Below are 21,132 nucleotides of genomic sequence, written 5' to 3'. Positions count from 1 at the left end.
AACTAAACAGTCATTTAGGAATACCGAGCTACTGCTGACACTGACATTTACTGCAGAACACCTTCAATCACTCACTCACTGATTAGAGGACCTAACGATGCACACCCGTTTCCTTTTTTCTATCACTGATTGAGATTTTCTTCTCGGGCAAAACAACTTAAAATACTAAAACTACACAACTTAAACAACTTGACTCATAACTCAACTGATTAACTGGCAAAACACTGGAGTAAAAATACATTGTGAACATTTTCCATCTCTGTCATTAATGAAACGTGAAGAAAGCAGCTTTTTCCACAATAAAATCGAGTAAATTACAAATACAACACCACCAACGACAGCCTCAACAATGACCACGCAGCTGGTGAAGCTGCTCTAGTGCTGGTAAAGGACACTGCTGGACTGAGGTGAAGGACAAGCTGTCCCGGTTTACATCCAAACATGTGTGTTCACATCTATTTATGTCACCGTGACTGAGGTGTATGACACATGAGTTTCTGGTTCAATACTTGTGTATGCATATTTCTAATGTGGTGGACACACAGATTAATGGTGATGAAATGACAGACCGTTATGCATCTGTCCCCTGGATGAAAACAGAAAACGAGGGCGAGGAGAGGAAGCGGGCTGTGGGTGGGACATCAGAATGATGTCAGAGTGTGATAGGGTGAATGATCACACCACTGGCCTGATTTATAAATAGATCATCTCCAGGCTGAAGGATGGGGTGACATCGAGCCCGCAAAGCAACAATCTAGTTCTGCTAAAAATGACACGGCTGTGAGGCTGCGGTGGCGTGAGACGATGAACTGATGAGCTACGCAAACTGCAGATGAAAAAGTGACAGAGACGGATGGCCGGCGTCTCCATCAATAAACAATTTGTTGATGAACACAACTGAAGGATTGCGTACACACAGCGGAAATACAGACAAGTAGTGGTTTAATGTGCAGCTTGTGGGTTAACACAAGATTTCCTATGTGATGCTAATACATCCGATCGCAGGACGCCACAGATCATGCACCAGTAAAGTGAGCAGGAAGTCAGTGCACAGGAGAGGCTGCTGAGGAACGTGAACAGCTTCAGCTCTGACTTCTCTGTCGACGCTTCAACCTTAAAGGGGAAATCCACCGTAAAACACTTCGACACTGTTAAAACAGATCATGTGACTGTGATCCTTAGCCAAGTGTTCATTGCAGCTCAAATATCAACTCAGGATCAACTTTTACACTTTGTTTTTTTAGACTCAACAGATGAAAGGTGTCTTTTTTTACCCCTTTCCAACAACTGGTTCGGAGCAAATAAACGAGGCTACGTGAAGCGTAGTTTCGTCAGAGGTTGGCGGTATACGCTAAGCTTTACGCACGGCTGTAGTCTTCCAGTAAGTAGAAGAAGTAAAGGAAACTAAAAAAGTCGCCTTGAGAGAAAAACTAAAAGTCTTCGCTCCAGCCACCTGCATCTTTAGTTTTTAAAAGTTGTTTTATGTAAAGTAGGGAATCACTAACTGGACTACAAGTAGGCGAGGGAGTTTGAGGAACCATCATAACATATTGTATAACAGTGTAAAAGTCTGTGATGGTAGATTTTCCCTTTAAGCATGCAAACTGGACCAGAGTAGTTAATATCCACCAAGCATCGAACACAACCCCGACAGGTGAGCAAAGAAAAAGGTGAGTGTTAGCGGCGGTCTTCTTCAGTTAAACTTTGCAGGACTTGTTAGTGTGAGAGGAAAAGGGCTAGCAGGAACTGTAAGAAAAACACTGTATGGACAAAAGGGTGATCTCACAGTCCATCCAGTCACCTGGTAGAAACACAACGTTAGAATAAGATATGATATTATTGGGGCCGTACACAAAACAACCTGCGCTGAGAAACGTCTTTTCTTGAGTCATGTTTCCTGGTTCACATGTTATATGATCAGTAGTGAAGACTTTGAGTCACATGGACTGAGTTTGCTTTAAAGGACCATACCGGCGGTTTTGCAGGATCTATCCCAATCATGTCAAATCATACAATCATTTTACATTACTGCCAAACTTCATGTATTCTCTGTGAGGTATGATAATCAACTTGCTGAAACTAGAAGAATTAGTTAATGTTTCAGTTTTTTGTGAAAGTAATGATGTCATGTTCCCTGAGTCCTATGTTCCCCAGCTTATGACGACTCATTAAGGAGACTTTTCAAACGTTCTCAGCAAAATCTTTGGTCAAATGTTCAGTGTATGTTTCCCTGGGGGTCAATATGTTGACGCCCTCAAATTAGACGTTGATATCTCCGCAGTGGATGAATGGATTTTCATCTCCCTTCGTTCTTTGCTATTTGAACTGCAAAGATAGGCCTTACCAAACTCTTACAGTGAGTCTCCAAAAGTTGATTTTCATACCGTACTGGAGGAAAGTTTCATTTAAATCTAATCATCTTACAATGTATGGTATGACTTTGGAAAACAGCAGATGGGATTTATGTGGTTAATGGACTAAAACATGCAACAAAAACACCATTATGGTCCTTTAAAAAAAACAAACAGATGATCTACAACAAAGAAAGTGAGCATGCGTGCAATAACACGAAGAAACAGATGCATGGCCGTCGCACAACTTTTGACACCACTCCGATGGCTTCACACACTGTCACTCTGCCGTCCTGTGAAGCATGCATTAATGAAGAGGGTGAGGAGGGGGGGGAGGACGGGGGGAGGTGGGGTCTGCAGGGCGTGAGGTGAGAGGTCCGTTTGGCCGGTGAACCCACCACCGCCCAAAGGTTCGTAGAGGAAGAGGAACTTACATCACGGAGACAAGCAGAGTTAGAGTCCCCAAGGAGTTGTTAGTATGACAGTGTGGTTCTGGATCAGAGCACAGCGGACAGGGAGGAGGAGGGAGAGATAAAGCCCAGAGGGGAGGGGAGGAGGAGAGGGGGGGGGGGGGGGAGAAGGAGGGAAGATAGAGCGGGATATGTTAATTAGTAGTAGAAGTCTGATAAGTTTGACAAATCAAAGGCAGAGAGGTTCACCAGAAGTGGCTGATTTCAGTTTGCAAAGTTTACACACACCCATTCACTTTAGACCTGGACAAAAACACAACTGGGACCTTGATGTAAATGCACACAGGCCAGTATAAATAAAATAAAAAGATAAATATGAACGGCTACAAATAAACCAAACTAAGGTTAGCTGATATGATACCGCGATAAAGGTGTCACTGTTGCAGATCAGAACATTGATTTGACGGGCGTTACTGAAACGTTCAGTCGATTCATCAAACGGAAAATGAATCGACAACGTTTGGAGAAGCATTAGTCAATTATTTAAGCAAATACGCCAAACATTTGCTGATTTCAGCTTCTCAAATGTAAGATTTCGCTGTTTTTTCTCTCTGTTTTACACAGCAAACATCGGGGAGACTTGTAATTCACTACGGTGACAATATCTTTCCTTTCCTCCACTCGTGTGCATGTTTATTCATTACAAGCACACACAAAAAACAGCAGTATATGATCCTTATCCAGGTCTATAATATACGTTTTACATATTGCACGCTATAGAAGGCATCACTTAGTGAATGGCTGCAGGAAAACACTCCACTACCATCCATAAAATCATATCTCAGACCTAATCTCACCGTCTGATCTGCAGTGAGCAGCAGCTGGTGAAGCGTTCATGTTAGTGGACGTATTATTCACCATATGTAGGATTATGTTGCTCACTGTTTCAAATATACAGTGTGTCGTTTGGTACATTGTTTTAATGTACAGCTTTAATACAGCATGACCTACTTTTATAAAGTTGTAATCTCTAGCGGCGTGCCAGCACATACAGGAAACTGAATGCATTTTCTGTTTCATCATTTAAACATAACCAGAATATGGTTTTCTGTCTGTCATTTATTTTTTCCCACAGGTCAGCTGAATGGGTGGTGACGATGACCCGACCGACGTGTCAGAGCGCTGATTTCATCCAGTAAAATTAGCGCTTTTCTTGATTTATTTTTGTATAGAGGAAATCAAATAGCTTCATAAATCTGGAACTACTTAGAATTCTGGTTGAACATTTAATTGGAGAGTCGCTGATAATGATTAATTATGTAACTTTGTAACTACGATCATTACTGTGAGATCATTATTTTCACTTCTCCACTCGTCTGACACATAAATCAGGTTTCGGTCGGGCCTCAGTGAAAGTTAAAGCACAGAGATAAAAGCCAAAATACAAGAAAGTTACTACAGTGAAGAAGAAAGTACAGAAGAAGAAGAAACCTTAAAGAGTGTCTACATACAGCCATGAAGAAAAGTTCAGTATTTTTGTAGAGGGTCAAATATTTTGACATTACCATTGCATCAGTCAGTGCTTTCGATCTGAGAAAAAAGCAACATTTTAGTGATATTATTACGTAAGCTTTTTCTCTGATTAACCACAGATGCCTTCAAGTTTGTCTTCAACCATTACAAGGAAAATCCAAGGCAAAGTCATAAATATTTTTGCATCATAAAACATGGGCCCCAGATCAAATGAATGATGAAGCGATGAATCCAGTGCGTCTCTATATTTACCTCCATACATCCAGACTGTCCTCTGTCTGAGTCGGCCTGCCTGCTGCTGTCTCTGCTCTGTCCTCCAGCCTGCAGCTTCCTCTCCTCTCTAAAGCTCTGCTCCTGCAGCTTCTTATTAAGGATGCGGGCTGTGTTTTCAGCCAGCGTGTAGCCCGGCGGGGCCGACAGGTCCTGCCGTATGCTCACCCCCTCTGGGTTTTTGTCCACCTGCATCTCCAGTATCATCTGCACGGGGCTGGGCGAGCGTCCGCGAACAATCCGCAAGCACTCGTTCCTGGGGTCCATGGCGAAAGCCCCCTGAGCCGTGCTGGGCTCGGTGGTGGAGGGAGGGGTGGGGCGAGAGTGACTGGGGGACTTGTTGAACTTCTGCAAGGGGTCGTAGGCAATGTGGGTGTGGTCGATGATGTTGAAGAGGCTGGAGAGGCCGTCGTTGATGGTGGTGTGGACGGGGCTGTCGCGAGTTGTGGTGGAGCGAGCCCACGCCGACTCGCTGTTGCCCTTCTGCGGCGTAGTCGGGGTGGGAGCGCGGCTGGTGTTGGGTGGCTCAGCCTTGTTGGGTGTGGACAGCTTGCGCTGAAGCTTTGGCGAGCCATACTTTGGCGAGCAGCAGGGTCGCTCAAACTTACTCTGGATGACAGGAGAGTACTGGATCTTCCTTATGTTGCGTGACGGGGAAGAAATAGGCGTGCCGTCACCTTTCGGGGTGAGGCAGCGGTGGGGGCTGCTGGTCAGGTTCCTCAGCAGGTCCGTTTGTAGACCCACGCTGATGGTCTGGGTGGTCTGAGTGCCTCGTGTGGTGAATCCGTTGGTCTGGCAGGCGGTGTCCCGGACGACGGGCCCTGGCGGTGAACGGATGGCGTTCCTCACAGAGATGGCCACCTCCTTCATGTCGTCACTCATGTTTCTGGAGAGCTGAAGCTCCAGAGAGGAGGTGTAGCCCACAGTGGGGCAGATAGGAGACTGACTAGGAGAAGTCCTCAACCCCCCACCCTCCAGGAGCCCACATGCCCACCTCCCACTGCTGAACACCTCATCTGACCCGCTGGCTCCCACCCCCGCCTCTCCTCCGCCCCTGGCTTTGGTCCCTTTGGCGTACAGGAAGTCCGGATCTTGGGCAGTAGGGTGCTCAGCTTCCCCAGATCTGGTGGGGCTGTGCAACAACACATCGTAGTGCTCCATCCCCAACCCCGCCGCCCCTGCTCCGTTGCCCCTCAGCGGGGACCTGTGGCAGTGCTCGGGGCTGCTCAGGGTGCTGGTGGTTAGAGTGGCGCTGGTGGTGAGGAACCAGGAGGCTGGCTGGAATGGTTCGAGAACGAGCGCCCCTCCTCCGGGGGGTTTGTCTGTCCACATTTCCCGGGCAGGATCCGGGTCAGAGGCGGATGATGGGAAGTCCCAGCCCTTATTGTTGAACTCCTCGATGTACTTAAGGTCGTCCGGGGACAGAGGCGGAGTGACATCGTCTTGGCCCAGATCACCGTGGCGAGTCTTGTCGGGGAGGAACGGCGAGCTGTCCATTAACCGCTGGAAGTCGCTCATGGAGCACACAGACTTGGCTCTGGACAGGAGACACACACACACACACACACACACACACACACACACACACACACACACAGTTCATTAACATTAACTTCATGATCTCATCTCCTTTATATTCCCACAGCAGAACAAAAACAAAATGTATGTTTTTTGAAATGCAACTTAATGCTTTTCAATGTTTTAAAACTGTCTGGATTATTTAACAGCACAATGAGCTGCATTACTTCCTCACCAATACGAGAAAGTTTCACAGAAGGATCCCCGGGGGGGAACTCACTGTCACTTCCAGTAATAGAATCAATGAGCAACAAAACGGCTGCAGGAGGCAGAATAATCTGCAGCCAGTATTTACTGTTGACATCTAATACACTGCAGCAGTTTATTACAGATAGTTTACCTATTAAAACTCTTAGAACTCAGTTTGACTTGAAGCTTTGTCATGAGGTTACCTGAACAGACTCCCACCGCCCATCTCGTCGTCTGGACTCGCGAGATCTGCTTCTCTGTCCGAAATCTCATTCAGGGCCTGAAACACAACAGACGAGTTAAACCATGAGAGAAAGTGTTCAGTGCAAAATGATTTATAGGGAGTAACGTCAAGGGGAACAAAGTAGTGAAGAACTTGTGTAAACGATATATTCTAGTAATATCGCTTTACTTGCAAGGTTGAATCAACAGAGAGAAATTCTCTTGTGACTTTATAATCTCTAGAGAATAATCAGGTTTTTTCCTTGTGATTTTAAGACTTTAATCTCTGAGTTTCTCCCCTGAGTTTACTTATTATTTTATAAATATTATGGTGTTTTGGAGACATTTGAGCACCACTTTTATTTTAGTGGTGTAGCAGTGGTTTGTATTCCATTAATGAAATTCTCTCGACTGTTCTGGACTCGTTCACTCATCATGTTGTCTCACAAAATAGTGAATATGGTCATTAAGTCCATGCAATGGGTTAAGAGCAATACATAACTTCCCAGAGTTCAAAGGGATTTATTCAAATTGCTCTAGTTTGACCCTTTCTCTGATTTCCATCACGCCATGTTTGTGCTGCTGGAGTTAAAGCTCTACATTAATAAACGTGTGTTACCTCCTTCATGCAGGGGAACCTCTTCTCGCTGTCACTCAGTCTGGAGGGTAGAGGGACCTCCAGGCCGCTGAGGGGGTCCAGAGACAGCGCGTCCAGGAACAGGTTCTCCGTTGGGCCTCTCAGCCTCATCGCAGCCCCCTGCTCCTTCATCACGGCCTCAGAGTCAGAGTGGGAGCGCTTGGGGGGGGCAGCGAGGGGCGTGGACGTACAGAGGGAGCGTGGGGAACGCGGCGACCGGGGGGCGGCGCAGGGACTGTCCTGAGGAGAGAACATGCCTCTGTGGTCCGAGCCGCCATCTTTGACGTCGATGCCCTCGTCTCGCCGGGTGTCCAGCTCTCTCTGCATCTGCACGAAGAATGAGAATATACTTTACAGTTAAGTTTCATTATATACTAATTCTTTACACTTAAAGACGTTAATAAATCTAAAATGCTTTTGTTTGTTAAAACATAACAGCGTGGTTGATACTGGATTTATTTTGCCAATACTTTTACTGCCCAGTGGTTACAGCACATGACAAATGACCACGATGTTCTGAGAAATATATCTCCCTTTAAATGTACAGTATTCTTCATTAATGCAGTGGGAGGCTTTCGCCACCTTGCTTTCCCTTCATAAAACAAACTGTACTCCTCTGTGAGCCACCTGCTACATTCGGGGTAGAGTTTTCCATGCGGCTGGAGGTTAAAGGAGAAGCACACATCACGTTCCTCCTGCCAGTCTGAGCAGTTCAGCTGGTGACCTGAGCTTTATAGTTTGCAGCATATGCATCGCTAAATAATGCATCTCCGCTTCCTGCTCTGTGTCTCTACATTCAGCGGTGCATCAGCAGTTTTATTGTTTTTTGCTGTTGTCAGAGTGTGTTATTATTCCAGTCCCTGCTTTATATGTAAATACTCTCACACTCATATTATATTAACCAGCTCATGTTCCTATCTCCTGCCCTCAACATCACACACAAGCGAGTTGAGACGCTGCAGTTCTTCTAATTAAATCTCTCAAAGGACATAAATTATTCAGGAATCCTGAGTTTTTATTGTATCTAGCCCTCACTATTTTAAAGTAGCAAAGAACAGAGGAGACAATCACCTTGGGGTGCTTTGTCACTCTTTCTCTCTGTCTCGAATCAACACACACACACACACACACACACACACACACACACACACACACACACACACACACACACACACACACACACACACACACATTGTTTCAAATAGTGAATAAAAGCTTATTAAACTAAAGTCAAGTCCTTAAATTACTTGTTTAGTCTCATCAACAGTCCAAAATATACATTATATTCATATTAAACACAGAAAAGCAGAAGATCCATGAAGCCTGAAACCATCACCTGTTTGTCAGGAAAGTGACAAACAGGTGATGCTAATCAATTAATAACTTTAATTAAGTCTTAGTGAGCAAAAAAGCTGGTTTGAGCTTTTTAAATGTAAAGATTTGCTGCTTTTCTCTGTTGCTTCAGACACAACGAGTACTATCTGTCTATCTATTCCCCTACTCTTATCCCTGCTCAACCCCGTCCTCCCTTCATTCGTCTCTTTCCACCTCCTCCCTTCTCTCACCCTCTCCATCTTGCGGTGGAGCTCCCTCATGCTGCCGTCCCACTCCTGCCGCTCCCGGTCGAAGCGCTCCAGCAGGTCGCCCCTCTCGCGGCTCCACCTCTTCTCTCCGTGCTGCAGCTTCCAGTGGAGGTCCAGGGAGGTGCTGTGGCTGTCGGCCAGCAGGCGCTGGTGCTCCTCGCGCTCCAGCTTCATGGCCCACTCGGGGTCTTCGGCCGGTTCCCCTTCACCTCCCTGAGCTTCCCCTCGCACCTTGCCTTGCGCATCCTCATCCAGCTGCACAAAGAGCAAAGACACACGGATGTTGGATTGATTATTCATTATTCAGCCATTATTATGCCGTACTGAACCTACATCTCTCATATTCACAAAGAAACACGATGAGATGAGGAGAAGGTATCACAAAGTCCACAGAAACCTACAGTTATAACTTGAGCGAGGGCTGCCTTCGCACATTTATATTCCAAACCAGTCTCTGGTGGAAGGATGTGAACCGAGGATTCAGATGTACTGCAGAAATCGTCAAAGCTGCAGAGCGACAGAGGGAAGCCACTCTGGAAGAACAGAGCTTTGTAATCTTCAGACCGGCTTTGAAGCCGCATCATAATGGCGCTAACCGGAGTCTGCAGTACTGGAGCGAGTCAAGGCTGCCTTCTAACATCAGCTTACAGAACTCCCATTCACAAATGCTTGTTTTGTATACTTTTGTATTGGTTTTGTATTTAAAACTGCCTGAGTACACGCTAGAGAGGATAACATGTACAGTAATAGCTGGTGACCTGATGCTAAGAGCCGAAATGTTAGACATTATAAATATAGACACTTATTTAGGAGGCTCGAGTGTCAAACCAGAGTATGAAACATGAGCCAGCCTGGTATTAATATCTCATGAATACTCTTATATCCACATATAAATACACAGGTGAGGGTCATTTCCAATCCTGCTCTGCTCTGCTCTGCTCTGCTCTGCTGGGGAATAATCAAGAATCAAAAAGGTTTTGGGGCATATTTCTGAAGTCTTAATCAAGATGAAGCACAGTGGAGCAAGAAAAGAACTCAACATGGTGTTATCAGAGGAAACTAAGTAAATTAGTTCTTGTTGAGGCCGTCTGCGACCTCTTCTCTGTGGAGGGATATGAACCATGTAAAAGCTGTTCAGATTAAGAGTTAAAAAGATAATCTTCCTCATATAAATCAAACTGCTTAATTGGTTCCCAAAGCTGGATGCTTACTTTTTCATTAGATATATCTCGGGAGGAAAGACACGACTCTGTTCTGCTATCGGTTTAAAACGTTATCTTCCAATACTGCGGTCAAGAAACATCCTATTGAATATCCTCAAATTGATTGCAAGCTTTGTTTTTCCCACATTGATCTGTTGATCCTGATCGTGCTCTGCCCCTTTAAAAGGGAAAGAAAATCTCAAGTTGAAATCTGACACAGCAGACAATGAGGCTCCGATTGTGCCACAAAACACGGATTCAATATCCCTCCGCGCCACACTGATGTACCTTTCCCTTCACAGACAGTTCCTCTCACTGTAAACCAAGTATTGATCGTTTGAACTACTGCAGCTCAAATGTTAACCAAATAGCATGAAGTAGGTAGAAATGGGGTGCCAGTATACTAGATATCCAGCAGTGGTGGAAGAAGTATTCAGATCTTTAACTTAAGTAAAAAGAAGTTGTTGTGCACACATGCAAACAACAAATTCCTTTATGGGAGGATGATCAGAAAATACTTTGTTAAGCAAGAGTTTAGACTCAAGACATTTGGATAAGGCTGCACAGGAACATAGTCACTGAAGTCATAACTGGATACACCTCTTGAGATCTGGCAACACCAATATTTCTTCTCTCTGTTTATTGCTAAACTGTCTGGTGATGTTACTAGCCGAGCGTTAATGTTAGCAAAACGTCAATTAACATTTGCGAACACCCTAGCTAACTAAATTTATGTAATGTTAAATATGGCTGTGTAAATATCTAATGTTAGACGAAGAAAATATAAATACTGTCACGACTCTGGATTTGTGTTTCCTGTTTTATTTTGTAAAGTTCACTCCCCTTGTGTCATGTCTTGTTTTACTTCTTGTCCTTGTGTTTTTCCTTCCTTCTGTGATTGTTAATTTGTTTCTGCTGTGTCCATTCACCCTGCCCTTGTGTTTTTGCCTTTCTTCCCCAGCTGTGTCTCGTTCCCTCATTTAGTGTCTATGTGTATATCTGTCCAAGTGTTCTTTGTCGGTTCTTCATTCGTGCTTCCCTCGTGCTTCCCGTGCTACTTCAGTGTCTTCTCTGGTTTGTATTTTCAGTTTTACTTGTTACTTTGTTTTGTATTTGATTATCTTTGTTAAATAAAGCTCTCCTTTTGTTAAACCTAATCTGGTGTTCTGCATTTGGGTCCACCTTTTCACCCAGTCGTAACAAATACATTAGTCCGACAGGAGACTATAAAGCATCAACTACATAGGCTACAGTGAACACAGTGTACCACACCTTTAAATCTAAAGGAGAAGAATTTCAGAATTTACCACTTTGATGCAGCCATGAGGGAGAGTATAAAAGAAGTAATCGTGGCAGATGGCATGTCCCTCTGTCCCCCCATGAATCTGACACGACAACACTGAGATGAATGAGCTGAAAGCGACACATTGCACCAGTTTTTACTCATTGTTATGCAAAAACTTTATATCCCTGCTGTTCACCTCGCAATAGTTGCAACCAAGGATGAAACAATCATCACAGCGACAACATTCAAGAGTTGTTCATGTATCTGTTACTCACACTGAGACATATTTCATCATCTCAGCCCCCTGTGTTTTTTTAATGATGTTTTGGTCTGAACCTAGGAACCCTTTAAAAAAGATTATTTTCCTGGTAGTTAGTGAAGAGCTATAGTGTCCCACAACATTGTACTTTACTGTAATTGCGACTTTAAATAACTGATCATCTTTAATGTACTCATATCAGGGTGAGATAAAGATACTCCTGCTCCTAATCTACAAAGTATTTAAACTCCCATTAGGAATTATAAATAAGAAAGCCCTTTAACACTTGTTTTGAGTTAACTAAGAAACGATTAGAGGCACATCGAACAATTAGACCCAATGCTGAATGGATTAGTTTGCACAGTGACAGAATCATTAGGGCCAAGCAGGTGATTCGTCATTTCTTTATGTCTTATAGGACGCTGCCCTTCCTTTTTTAATTGAATTTTCAAGCGGTGATTACAAATTGGATTCTGTCCATTTGTTTGTCACTTGTGATTATATTAAGACAACTTTATTTCATAGCTGCACGTTTTAAATGAAAGTAAAAGGCTCACGAATGAAGTTAAAAAACACAAAAAAGATGTGTTGTTTTCAGCTTGTTGCTGCTTTGCCCTGAGTGGGAATTCATCCGTGGAGAAGGCAACATGTTCACTGTCACCTCGCTGCTTATTGAATGCACCGCTAGTTTTCTACACCAGATTGTGTGCATGTTCCTTTAAGGTGGGCGCTGAGACGCCATCTGTACCTGGGCGAACTGACACTTCATCTCTGCCCACTTGACCTCCCAAGCAGCTTTGTCATTGGCGTAGGACTGCTGCAGTTGGCATCGCCGCGTCTCCTCCTCCTGCAGCTCCTCTCGAAATTCCTCCAGCAGCGTCCGCAGGGCCTGCAACACCTGCCGGTTTTCCCCGAACTGCACAGAGAAGATTAAGACAAAACAATCATTTAGGAAAGGTTAATCCAACGCACTCAGACACACGTGAAGAAGTTCTGTCCTTATCTTGATGGTCTCTTTGAAGCACTTTGGGACGAACCTGTTTTCTAAGTGCTTTATAAATCAATTTGACTTGAACTTCTCCTTCCTGTTTCCAAACTGTGTGTTTGTTTTTAAATCCCTGTCTAATTTAATTGTCTTCCTCCTAAGAACGAATGAGAGCCTCTGCTTAGCGCGTAGAGAGAGCGGGTAGAGCCAGCATATGTTCACATCTAACTCTTTAATTGAGGGTTATTTCGACCAAGCCAGAGTTGGTTATCGTTGGAACCGTGGGAAGACTAACCAAGACTGTTTAGTTGAGTTTTATTTTGTTTTACGATGAGTTAACGAGGCAATTAGACTAGTCTTAGTTCGATGAAAGAGAGAATCCTGAATTCAGAATGAGTACGGTTGTATTTCAGTTTCTTTTATGAAAACATATGGAAGAATATTTCTAACATACTGCTTGAACACATGCAATGGCCAGTTGTTGGACACATCGTCCAACATTAGTGTAAATACAAAGTTAAACTCAACAAGCCTGAAATTATTGTGACAATCCCTCATTAATTAAACTGTTGGACGTCTACATATGATGCAGGGGGTTTGAGGCCGTGCAGAGAACAGCATGCTTCCTGCTCAGGGAGGTGTGTCTGCCTCTGGTGGTCCTGCTGTGGAGCGGCTTCAGGTCTTGGCAGGAGGCAGTGAAGCACAAAGGAGTCTGTGTGTAAAACATCACCTGGAGGTCTCACTACAGCGCCGTCGGCGCTGCTGCTGAGAACACGAGATGAGCTCAGGTGCTAAAAGGCCAGTGCACTTCACTGTATAACCAGGAAATAAGGGGAACTTGCATGAATATTTTTCAATAGAGCAGATAAAACCACAATAGACTTTATTTGACTTTAAAAAGATTGAGGCCTGCGAGCTACTAGTTTGATACCAGTGAGCATTCAATGTATCTTCAATTTTCTTCTAATTAAATCATTTGCAAAGCAGATTATTCTATTGACAAATCTATAGTCTTGCAAACTTTTATTTTATTTATTTTCTATGTGAAGCACTTTGGCTGCATGTTTGTATGACATGTGCTATCTAAATAAACAAAGTTAAGTTGAGTTAACTTTGTGAGGACCTCACTAGTTTTAGATATATGCAAACTTACTGAGCTACTAAATGAGATGAAAGTTCACCACTAGGGACGATATGAACATTTCCTGTCAAGATCATCCTCGCTAAAATAAATGCAATTCACATCGACAAACATTAGAACACTTTTCCAAGTCACTCATGAGAGTATATTTACGATCATCCCGATAATGGAAGTGTTTTTTTTATCACTATCCGCAATAAATCATCCCATCCTTATTCAAAAACACCTCATCTACAGTATTTACAGTATTCATACACACTTAATCACTTCAACAGTATCGGCAGCACCAGAGGGAATGAATCAGCACCGTCCCGTCACTAAGCTGCCAAACTGCCTGAATCACGTGCAAGTCTTCCCTGAAATCTTTCAATGACCTCTCTACGTCTTAACATACATTTATCTCACTCTGGCTGCAGGAATGATCGTCTACTCTGCTGTAGTAGCCATGTGTGCAAGTACTTAATAAAGCAACTATGTCTGCATTTCTGCTCTCATGCATGAATCTTAATATTGTGTAGTGAGCACGCTTGTTAAAAGTGAAAAAACTGCTGTCAGAGTAAAGTAACAATGTCAGATCACCGTGCAAAACATTTTTATGATGTGGAAAAATCAAAACGCGGACACAAAGTAGAGCACTTAAGGCTGCTTAATAATGTATCCAACCCAAAATGCTTACTGTACATACTTTCTATAGTTTTACAGAGTGGCAAAGTGATCGCCAGACGTGCCGAAAGCAGATCTCAACACACGCTATATCTGCGTGAAATGTCCTCCGAAAACATTCTCCGGCCCGAGGAACAAAAGCTCCTTTTGTCCCCCTTGCATGTAACCGAGGGTCCGTGTTTTTGTGTAAACAATAAGCATAAAACTGGGTGTACTTGAAAATAATTACTGCCTCTAACTAGTTATCTAGGCCAAATTTCTCATCTGCATACTATGCCAAACAGCTCTAACGAACGGCTGCCAAACGTTCATTTCAACGAATGGCAAAAGTCCAAACTCACCCGACTTTACTAGAGGAAATATAACTATTTATTTGCAGTTATATTGTTCATTATGTGTGTGTTTAGAACTGTATAATATATTTTTGGTTATTACAGTGTAGTATGCTTCCTTGCAACTACAACTGAAGGGTTTCTATTCTTTTTTTTTTTTACTTATTTGTTTTCTATTTTAATCCATTTATTGTCTTATGTATACATTTTCTATGTGTGAAGTATGGAAAATTGTGCAATCCTCTATTGTGAAATGCCAATAAAGCTTAATAATAAACCTTGAACGTTGTTAGCTGTCATAACATTGCTGTTAGAGAAAGATATGCATATGAAATCCTTTTTTTCATTTAGCCTGGGATGCCTGAGATCCCACCCCCCATGAATAAAAATGTAAAACCAAAAGTAGACCATCACTGCAATTTTCTAATTAGGTCAAATCCGATTCAGCCAAAACCTAGAAGTTTGAGGAAGGAAATGTAAATGGTAAAGTATTTTTGCATGGACTAATGTACATGCTGATGCAGGCTCTTAATCCCAGGGGCCCCACATGTCCAGGCTCACTTGATTGGCCAGATATTTAAACATTCAATGATAGATTTGTTTGGCGTTTTCAGATCTGTGGTGCGTTTCCCTTTGCTTTCCAAAAACTGGCAGATTTCCTCACGCATCTCGAAAAATCTATTCAGCACTTTCCCTCGACTCAGCCATCGCACCGCCATGTTCAGAAAAGACTTAAATTGACTAAGTGTCCTGTCTGTGTTACGGTGCTTATTACATGTTCCATCTCCAGAGCTTTACAACACAGCACTTCCTGGTGTATGATGCAGCTGACGGTGTATCTTCTCCCGCATCCTGCCCACTAATACGCTGTTTTCATCACATCGCAGGCTCCGTCTGTCGTTTGTCCCGGGACAGTTTCATTTCTCACACATTTAGATGCTTCCTCGAATATGTATTTTCCCGTGGTTGTGCCATGCATTGATTTAATTACCAAAACCGGCGGGCCAGTTATGATAGACATGATATTTTCTCGCGGGCCGGATATAATTGCCCTGAGTTTGACACCCGTGCAGTAAACACTGAAACGTGCTCATAAATGAGATAAATAACATAAACGTTTAGTTTATTTAATAAAAGAGCACCTGTTCAAAGAAACACTGATAGCGCTTTTAGTAGAGACGTGTTATACTTAAAAATGCACGCATAAAGTTGCATTCAATTTTATTAAATATATGGCTCTCAAGGAAATACATTTAAAAATATTTGGCTTTTATGGCTCTTCCAGCCAAAAAGGTTCCCGACCCCTGTTCTAGATGAAGAACATTAGTTATACGAACATCAAGAACGAGGTTCAACAAGTAAACAAGGTAACTGCTGTAAGTACCTGTCTTTGATGCGGCAGGTGTCGATCAGGTGACGGCAGAGGGACGATGGGGTCGGGGTCGGGGTCGTCCTCTGGAGTTTGAGGTAAACACAGTCTGTCGTCTCGATCCCCCTCACCCTCCTCCTGCTCCATTATCACTCCCAACTCTGGGATGCCCTCCAACTTCTCAAACTGGAACAGATGACATGGCCACGAAAAGCCTGCGTTTTAATTCAATGCACTCATTTTTTTGTACCAACACATTCTGTTTCAGGCTCACAGTCACTGAGCTTTTCCCAGCATGCAATGGGCAGCTGGCAGAGAAACACCCTGGATGAGTCTCTTTAACCAGTCCATTACAAGACACATACACACTCACACTCACAGTCATACATGTGTACACTCACACACACACACACACACTTTAGGTTTCTTTGGATTTGACATATATTTATGTTTCTTGTCTAAGCACAAATACACCAAAACAAATTCCTTGTATGTGAAAACCTACTTAACAAACAACTAATGCAAAAATAACTTTATTTGTTTGTAACTGGACACTTTGTTCCCTGTAAGACAATGTTACGTTGCTCTCTCTTTGTTTTTAAAGAGACACTGAGAAGCCCTTAGAGGAGATCTGCACTCCTTAGTATAGATTTAAAAAGCCCTTCTAGGAGAACAGTCTATATATCTTGCATGTCTTCTACCGTGAAGTTAAACTCATAGATTTACTAAGGAGTCTCATTCTGAAAGTCCCCCGGACAGAGTCTAGTAAAAAAAAAAAAGCCTTTAAATGTTTTTCTCCACTCCGATAGAATAAACTGCAGCAGGAAGTTAAAATTGCATTACCTGAATTCCTCGGTTGTTTGACTTACTTTGAGTTCCGATTATATTTATGCTGGTTTAATGCTCTTCATTTAATATTTCACCATTTCAGCCTTATCTTTTATTTGCAGGTGTTTAAGTTTTAAAGTCATCTAATAGTTGGGTTCTTTACTTTAATTGTGCTGCAGTGCACATAAATCTGTGCAGGAACAGTGAGCTGCTCTTATTAGACAACCCTTTATAGATAAAGGTTAAATGAAGGAAGTTTTTTTTTCAAAGTGTTTTTATGATTTCAAAGTTTTTGTTAATTTTTCCAAGAAAGTCAACAGAATTGCAGACTTTACAGCAAGTGTGCAGGAAAGTTTACAACGTCCACGACAAAGCGGGACAGAGCTGCAAACCTTTCCGACTAATCAGGAGCATCAAAGTGTGTGTGAGTCCGTAAGAAAAGACTGTGGAACTGGGTCATCTATTTTCACCTAGTCTAAAAAAACTGAGAGGCATCATTTGATTTCTAAATGTGAGCACAGCGAAGCTCTTTGAAACTGTGGCGGTGATTAAGGGCTTTAAAAATAAACTTGACTTGAGAAAATCTTCTGTTGGGATTCAATGTCAATTCAAGGGCGGCTGATAAACATCCCGCAAGGTGCACGTGGGCTCCTGCACCATCTGTAGCCGCAAATTAGGCTTCACGACAAGATGCTGCACGGATAAACTGACGAGTCATGAAACTAAGTAATGGAGTATTTTATTTATTTATGCTTACGTCAGCCACTAAAGGAGTTTAGTGTAAACGGGAGGAACTGGGTGGACAGTGTATCTCAGTCAGCTCCTCACAGTGTCGGACAGACTGCTCTGTGGTCTCTGGGGAGGTGCAGTGCAGAGCTACGACTGCTTATCGTGTGAACGTGCCCCCGGGAGACAAAGCGAAACCAGCGAAACGTGAATCTCACCGGTTCAATCAACCGGAAGCGCGAGAAGATAACGAGGAAAAGTGAAGAATCGACCGTTGAACCAACGAGCCGAACAACAAATGGAGTCGCTCAATCAGCCGGATGACCAATTAACCAGACTATCAATCAGTCCTGCAGCCGCACCTGGTGGGACGTTCAGGGCCGAGTGCGGTTCAGTTATTTCACAACTTGACTCAAACCACAACCGGATAAGCTTCACATCTGTACCGTGTACTGTATTTGCAGCATTTGAGTGTTTTGTCACCCATGTACTCGGGATTACTGTATTCTAACATTCAACACACTCTCCATCACAACGTGTAAATTAATCTACTATCCAACATATCACACATTAAGAAAACATGGGAAGAACGTCTCCTGTTGGTATTAACTAAACCAACTCTCTAGGTATATATGAAATAACAATTAGTAAAAGTAAATGTGCCGACAGCTTATCTGACTCACCTCCGGGTGCATGGCTTCCTCTTCGGCGTCGTCCTTGCAGCCGAGCCTCCAGTGCGTGAGGATCCACCTGAGCTTCATGTAGAAGACGATGGTGTTGCGTCTGAAGAGGCGGACCTCTTGTTGCAGCATGGCTCTCTCCTGAGGCCAGGGCACGTCGTGAGTCTGGAGTCCCTGCAGCTCCAGACCTCCGCGCTGGGCCTCCAGACGCAGGCGCTCGTCCTCCGGCTGCAGACGGGATCAGGGGAAAGATTTGATTCACATTGTCAATAAAAGGTTTGATTCAAAACTGTCATATTTTTTTTTAAAGGTGATTAAGTGACATTTGAGTATCAAGTCATTGATCTCCGTAAATGTGTTTATGTGGCTTCACGCAATGTTTCTGTAGGTCTGCTTGTTTGAGAAGGTTAAAGTCAACATTTAAATAATAAAAATATACTTCTTGATCATTTTTTTGGTCCAAATAATTGTAGAAAACAAAAAACAAAAGACAGATATTACATTTTTGTCCAACCAATCGTACAAAACCCAAAGATTATCTGTTAAATGTCAGAATAACTTGGAAAATATGTAAATGAAGAAGCCAGAATCAGACAATTTTGGCCATTTTTGCTTAATTGACTAATACTTTGAGCTCTACATGATGCTGTATGATTTTCTGTGCTTAAAATGACAAGCAGACAATGTCGTAAAAGTAAGCGTAACATCAATTTAAGTCTAAAACAAAATGGATATTAAAAGCAAGACTTGCTCGACTTTCCAGTGGTGACGCTTAATTAAAATCATGTTCAAACTTCAGCAACGACAGCAAAACAAGTGAAGTGTGATGCCGGCGTTCTTACGCTCACGTTCATTTGGCGTGACTGACGGCATTACTGTACCTGAGGCAGAGAAACGACGGCCTCCCGCTCCTCCGTCGCCGCTCTCAGCCTTCGTTCATGATCCAGACGAAACTGGATGTCAGAAGCCGGCGTGTCCCGGAGCTGAACCCACAACAGCACAGTTACTTTACCGACACTTTGGATCAGTTACATCACATATTGACACCTCACTATCATTATGTTTGTCTCTCTGAAAAGTTTATTTGATAGTTAAATAAAACCACAAGGATTTGTGTATGAGATGATCACGTCCGATTACCCAACACCATTACTGCTTCTTCTGCAACATCTCAGGGAGTGATTATAATTTAATGCTGCACATTTGAATCTGGACTGAATATGTTTTCATGCAGCAACTTCAAAGCTTTTTAATCAAACCTCAAAGGAAAGTATATACATTAAAGAAATAGTCAGAAATATGCTTATTAACTTTCATGCTGAAAGTTAGATGAAAAGGTCGATAGCACTAAATATGAAGCTGGAGCCAGCAGCTGGTTAGCTTAGCTTAGCATAAAGGGGGAAACAGCTAGCTCTGTCCAAAGGTTAAAAATACCTGCCTTTTTTTCACTTTAATATTTGTACGGCTTAAACAAACAAGATATAACGTGTTAATTAGCGCTTTAGATGTGCTGTTAGCTGGAATTTGTTAGCTTTACACAGAACCAGGTTAGCTGTTTCCAGTCTTTATGCTAAGCTAAGCTAAGCTAAGCTAAGCTAAGCAACTGCCGGCTGTAACTTCATATTCACCATAGAAAAATGTGAGTGGTGTCGATCTTCTCATCTAACGCTCGATAAGAAAGTGAATAAGCGTATTTCCCCAAAACTATTTCTAACTCAGTGGCGACTTTTTTGAATGATCAAAGAGTTAATTTATGCGTAATAGAATCGTGACTAGAAACTGTGATGGCTAAAATGTACATTAAGACAGTGAATGTATTCTACTAGAGCTGCACGACACTCACAAAACATCTGACGAGTTAGCTTCGGTTTCTATCACCAAAATAAAACGTTGCTAAAATGTTATTAGTTGCCTTGGACACGTGTTATTGCCAAAAAATATAATGAATCATTAAATCCTATATGCCAGATACAGCACTCCCAATGGCATGTGAGGTTTGATTTTGTTTTTGCTACAGGTGAAACAATGTTTGTAGGGAAATGAGATGCTTATGTTTATGGTTTTGAATGTAATGATTCTTAAACTCGTTTACAAGACATCCCTGTCTGTCCTTCAAAAAATAAAGTGCACACTTTGACAATTTGGATATTGCAGCGTTTCTTTTAATGCGATTTCTTTCTTCTATCGTGCGTGCGGGCCGGGCGGTTACTGTACCCTCCAACAGTAAGTTGAGCTGTGTGCTGACCCTGCATCACCTCCCTGTCAGCCCAATGTCAAATGCAAATCACACAGGCCTAAAGTGCAGCGTTAATCCCGCCATGTTCAAGCCGCTTTCCCATTCATTCATTTCACCTCGCAGATTACTGCTTCAGAAAGCACAGGGACACAAAGAAATCCAAAACGAATGTGCTCTAACTGTAACTGTACTAGTAATGTGTCACATCATCGCTGCCAGTGCTCTGCATTACATCACAGCCGGCAATTTCTCTACGAACACAAGCATGCGATTAAACAGCCGGTTTATTAAACAGCCGAGTCACTGCAGGATTCAACAGATGTGAGCGCGCTGCAGCAACGTTACCGCTCGTCTCTTCGATTGTGTGTGTGTTTCTAAGTTGCATTGTGACACTTCTGCGTAAACTGCACTTTAACATACGTTTAATCTGCTGAGTCGAGTCATGACGGTGTAGCCGGTAGAGATGAACCGGTGCCAGAGGGCATCGCTACAGAGTGCAGACTCAGCCGGGATACACTGAGTGCACACATATGCCTAACAATGTCGGTACGCTGTAGTTGTGCACGGCTGCTGTCTCACTCTGTTTTAAAGGGCAACAAACTGTCTACCAGCAGATATATTTTTACAACATACAATCGAAACATTTGGTGCAA

General features: G+C 42.9%; 1 protein-coding gene and 1 long non-coding RNA gene across 5 annotated transcripts in view; one reads left to right on the top strand and one right to left on the bottom strand.

The window, feature by feature from the left end:
• mtcl1 (microtubule crosslinking factor 1) overlaps positions 1-21,132 on the bottom strand; it is a 56,806-nt gene that overhangs the window by 1,933 nt on the left and 33,741 nt on the right. Inside the window, exons 6-15 of one of the 4 annotated variants that reach the window (XR_003833860.1) lie at positions 19,125-19,226; positions 18,247-18,471; positions 16,025-16,195; positions 12,268-12,435; positions 8,756-9,028; positions 7,173-7,517; positions 6,535-6,611; positions 4,547-6,101; positions 4,327-4,351; positions 2,786-2,843 (exon numbers count right to left, since the gene is read on the bottom strand). Coding sequence is in view for 3 of the 4 variants with exons in the window: in XM_029453225.1 (XP_029309085.1) it covers positions 2,805-2,843; positions 4,547-6,101; positions 6,535-6,611; positions 7,173-7,517; positions 8,756-9,028; positions 12,268-12,435; positions 16,025-16,195; positions 18,247-18,471; positions 19,125-19,226 (2,955 nt within the window). In the remaining variant the exon portion in view is untranslated. The remainder of the gene's footprint in view (positions 1-2,785; positions 2,844-4,326; positions 4,352-4,546; positions 6,102-6,534; positions 6,612-7,172; positions 7,518-8,755; positions 9,029-12,267; positions 12,436-16,024; positions 16,196-18,246; positions 18,472-19,124; positions 19,227-21,132) is intronic. The other 3 variants (XM_029453225.1, XM_029453226.1, XM_029453224.1) reach the window with 3 other exon arrangements.
• Positions 11,005-15,306, top strand: LOC115022252 (uncharacterized). The gene is made up of 3 exons (XR_003833861.1): positions 11,005-11,049; positions 13,097-13,292; positions 14,340-15,306. It is a non-coding gene; the product is annotated as an uncharacterized LOC115022252 (long non-coding RNA).

The sequence above is a fragment of the Cottoperca gobio genome, chromosome 17 (genome assembly GCF_900634415.1).
Source record: "Cottoperca gobio chromosome 17, fCotGob3.1, whole genome shotgun sequence".
NCBI lineage: Eukaryota > Metazoa > Chordata > Actinopteri > Perciformes > Bovichtidae > Cottoperca > Cottoperca gobio.
The sequence above is the reverse complement of the archived record's forward strand: the minus strand, read 5'-3'. Positions and strand labels throughout refer to the sequence as shown.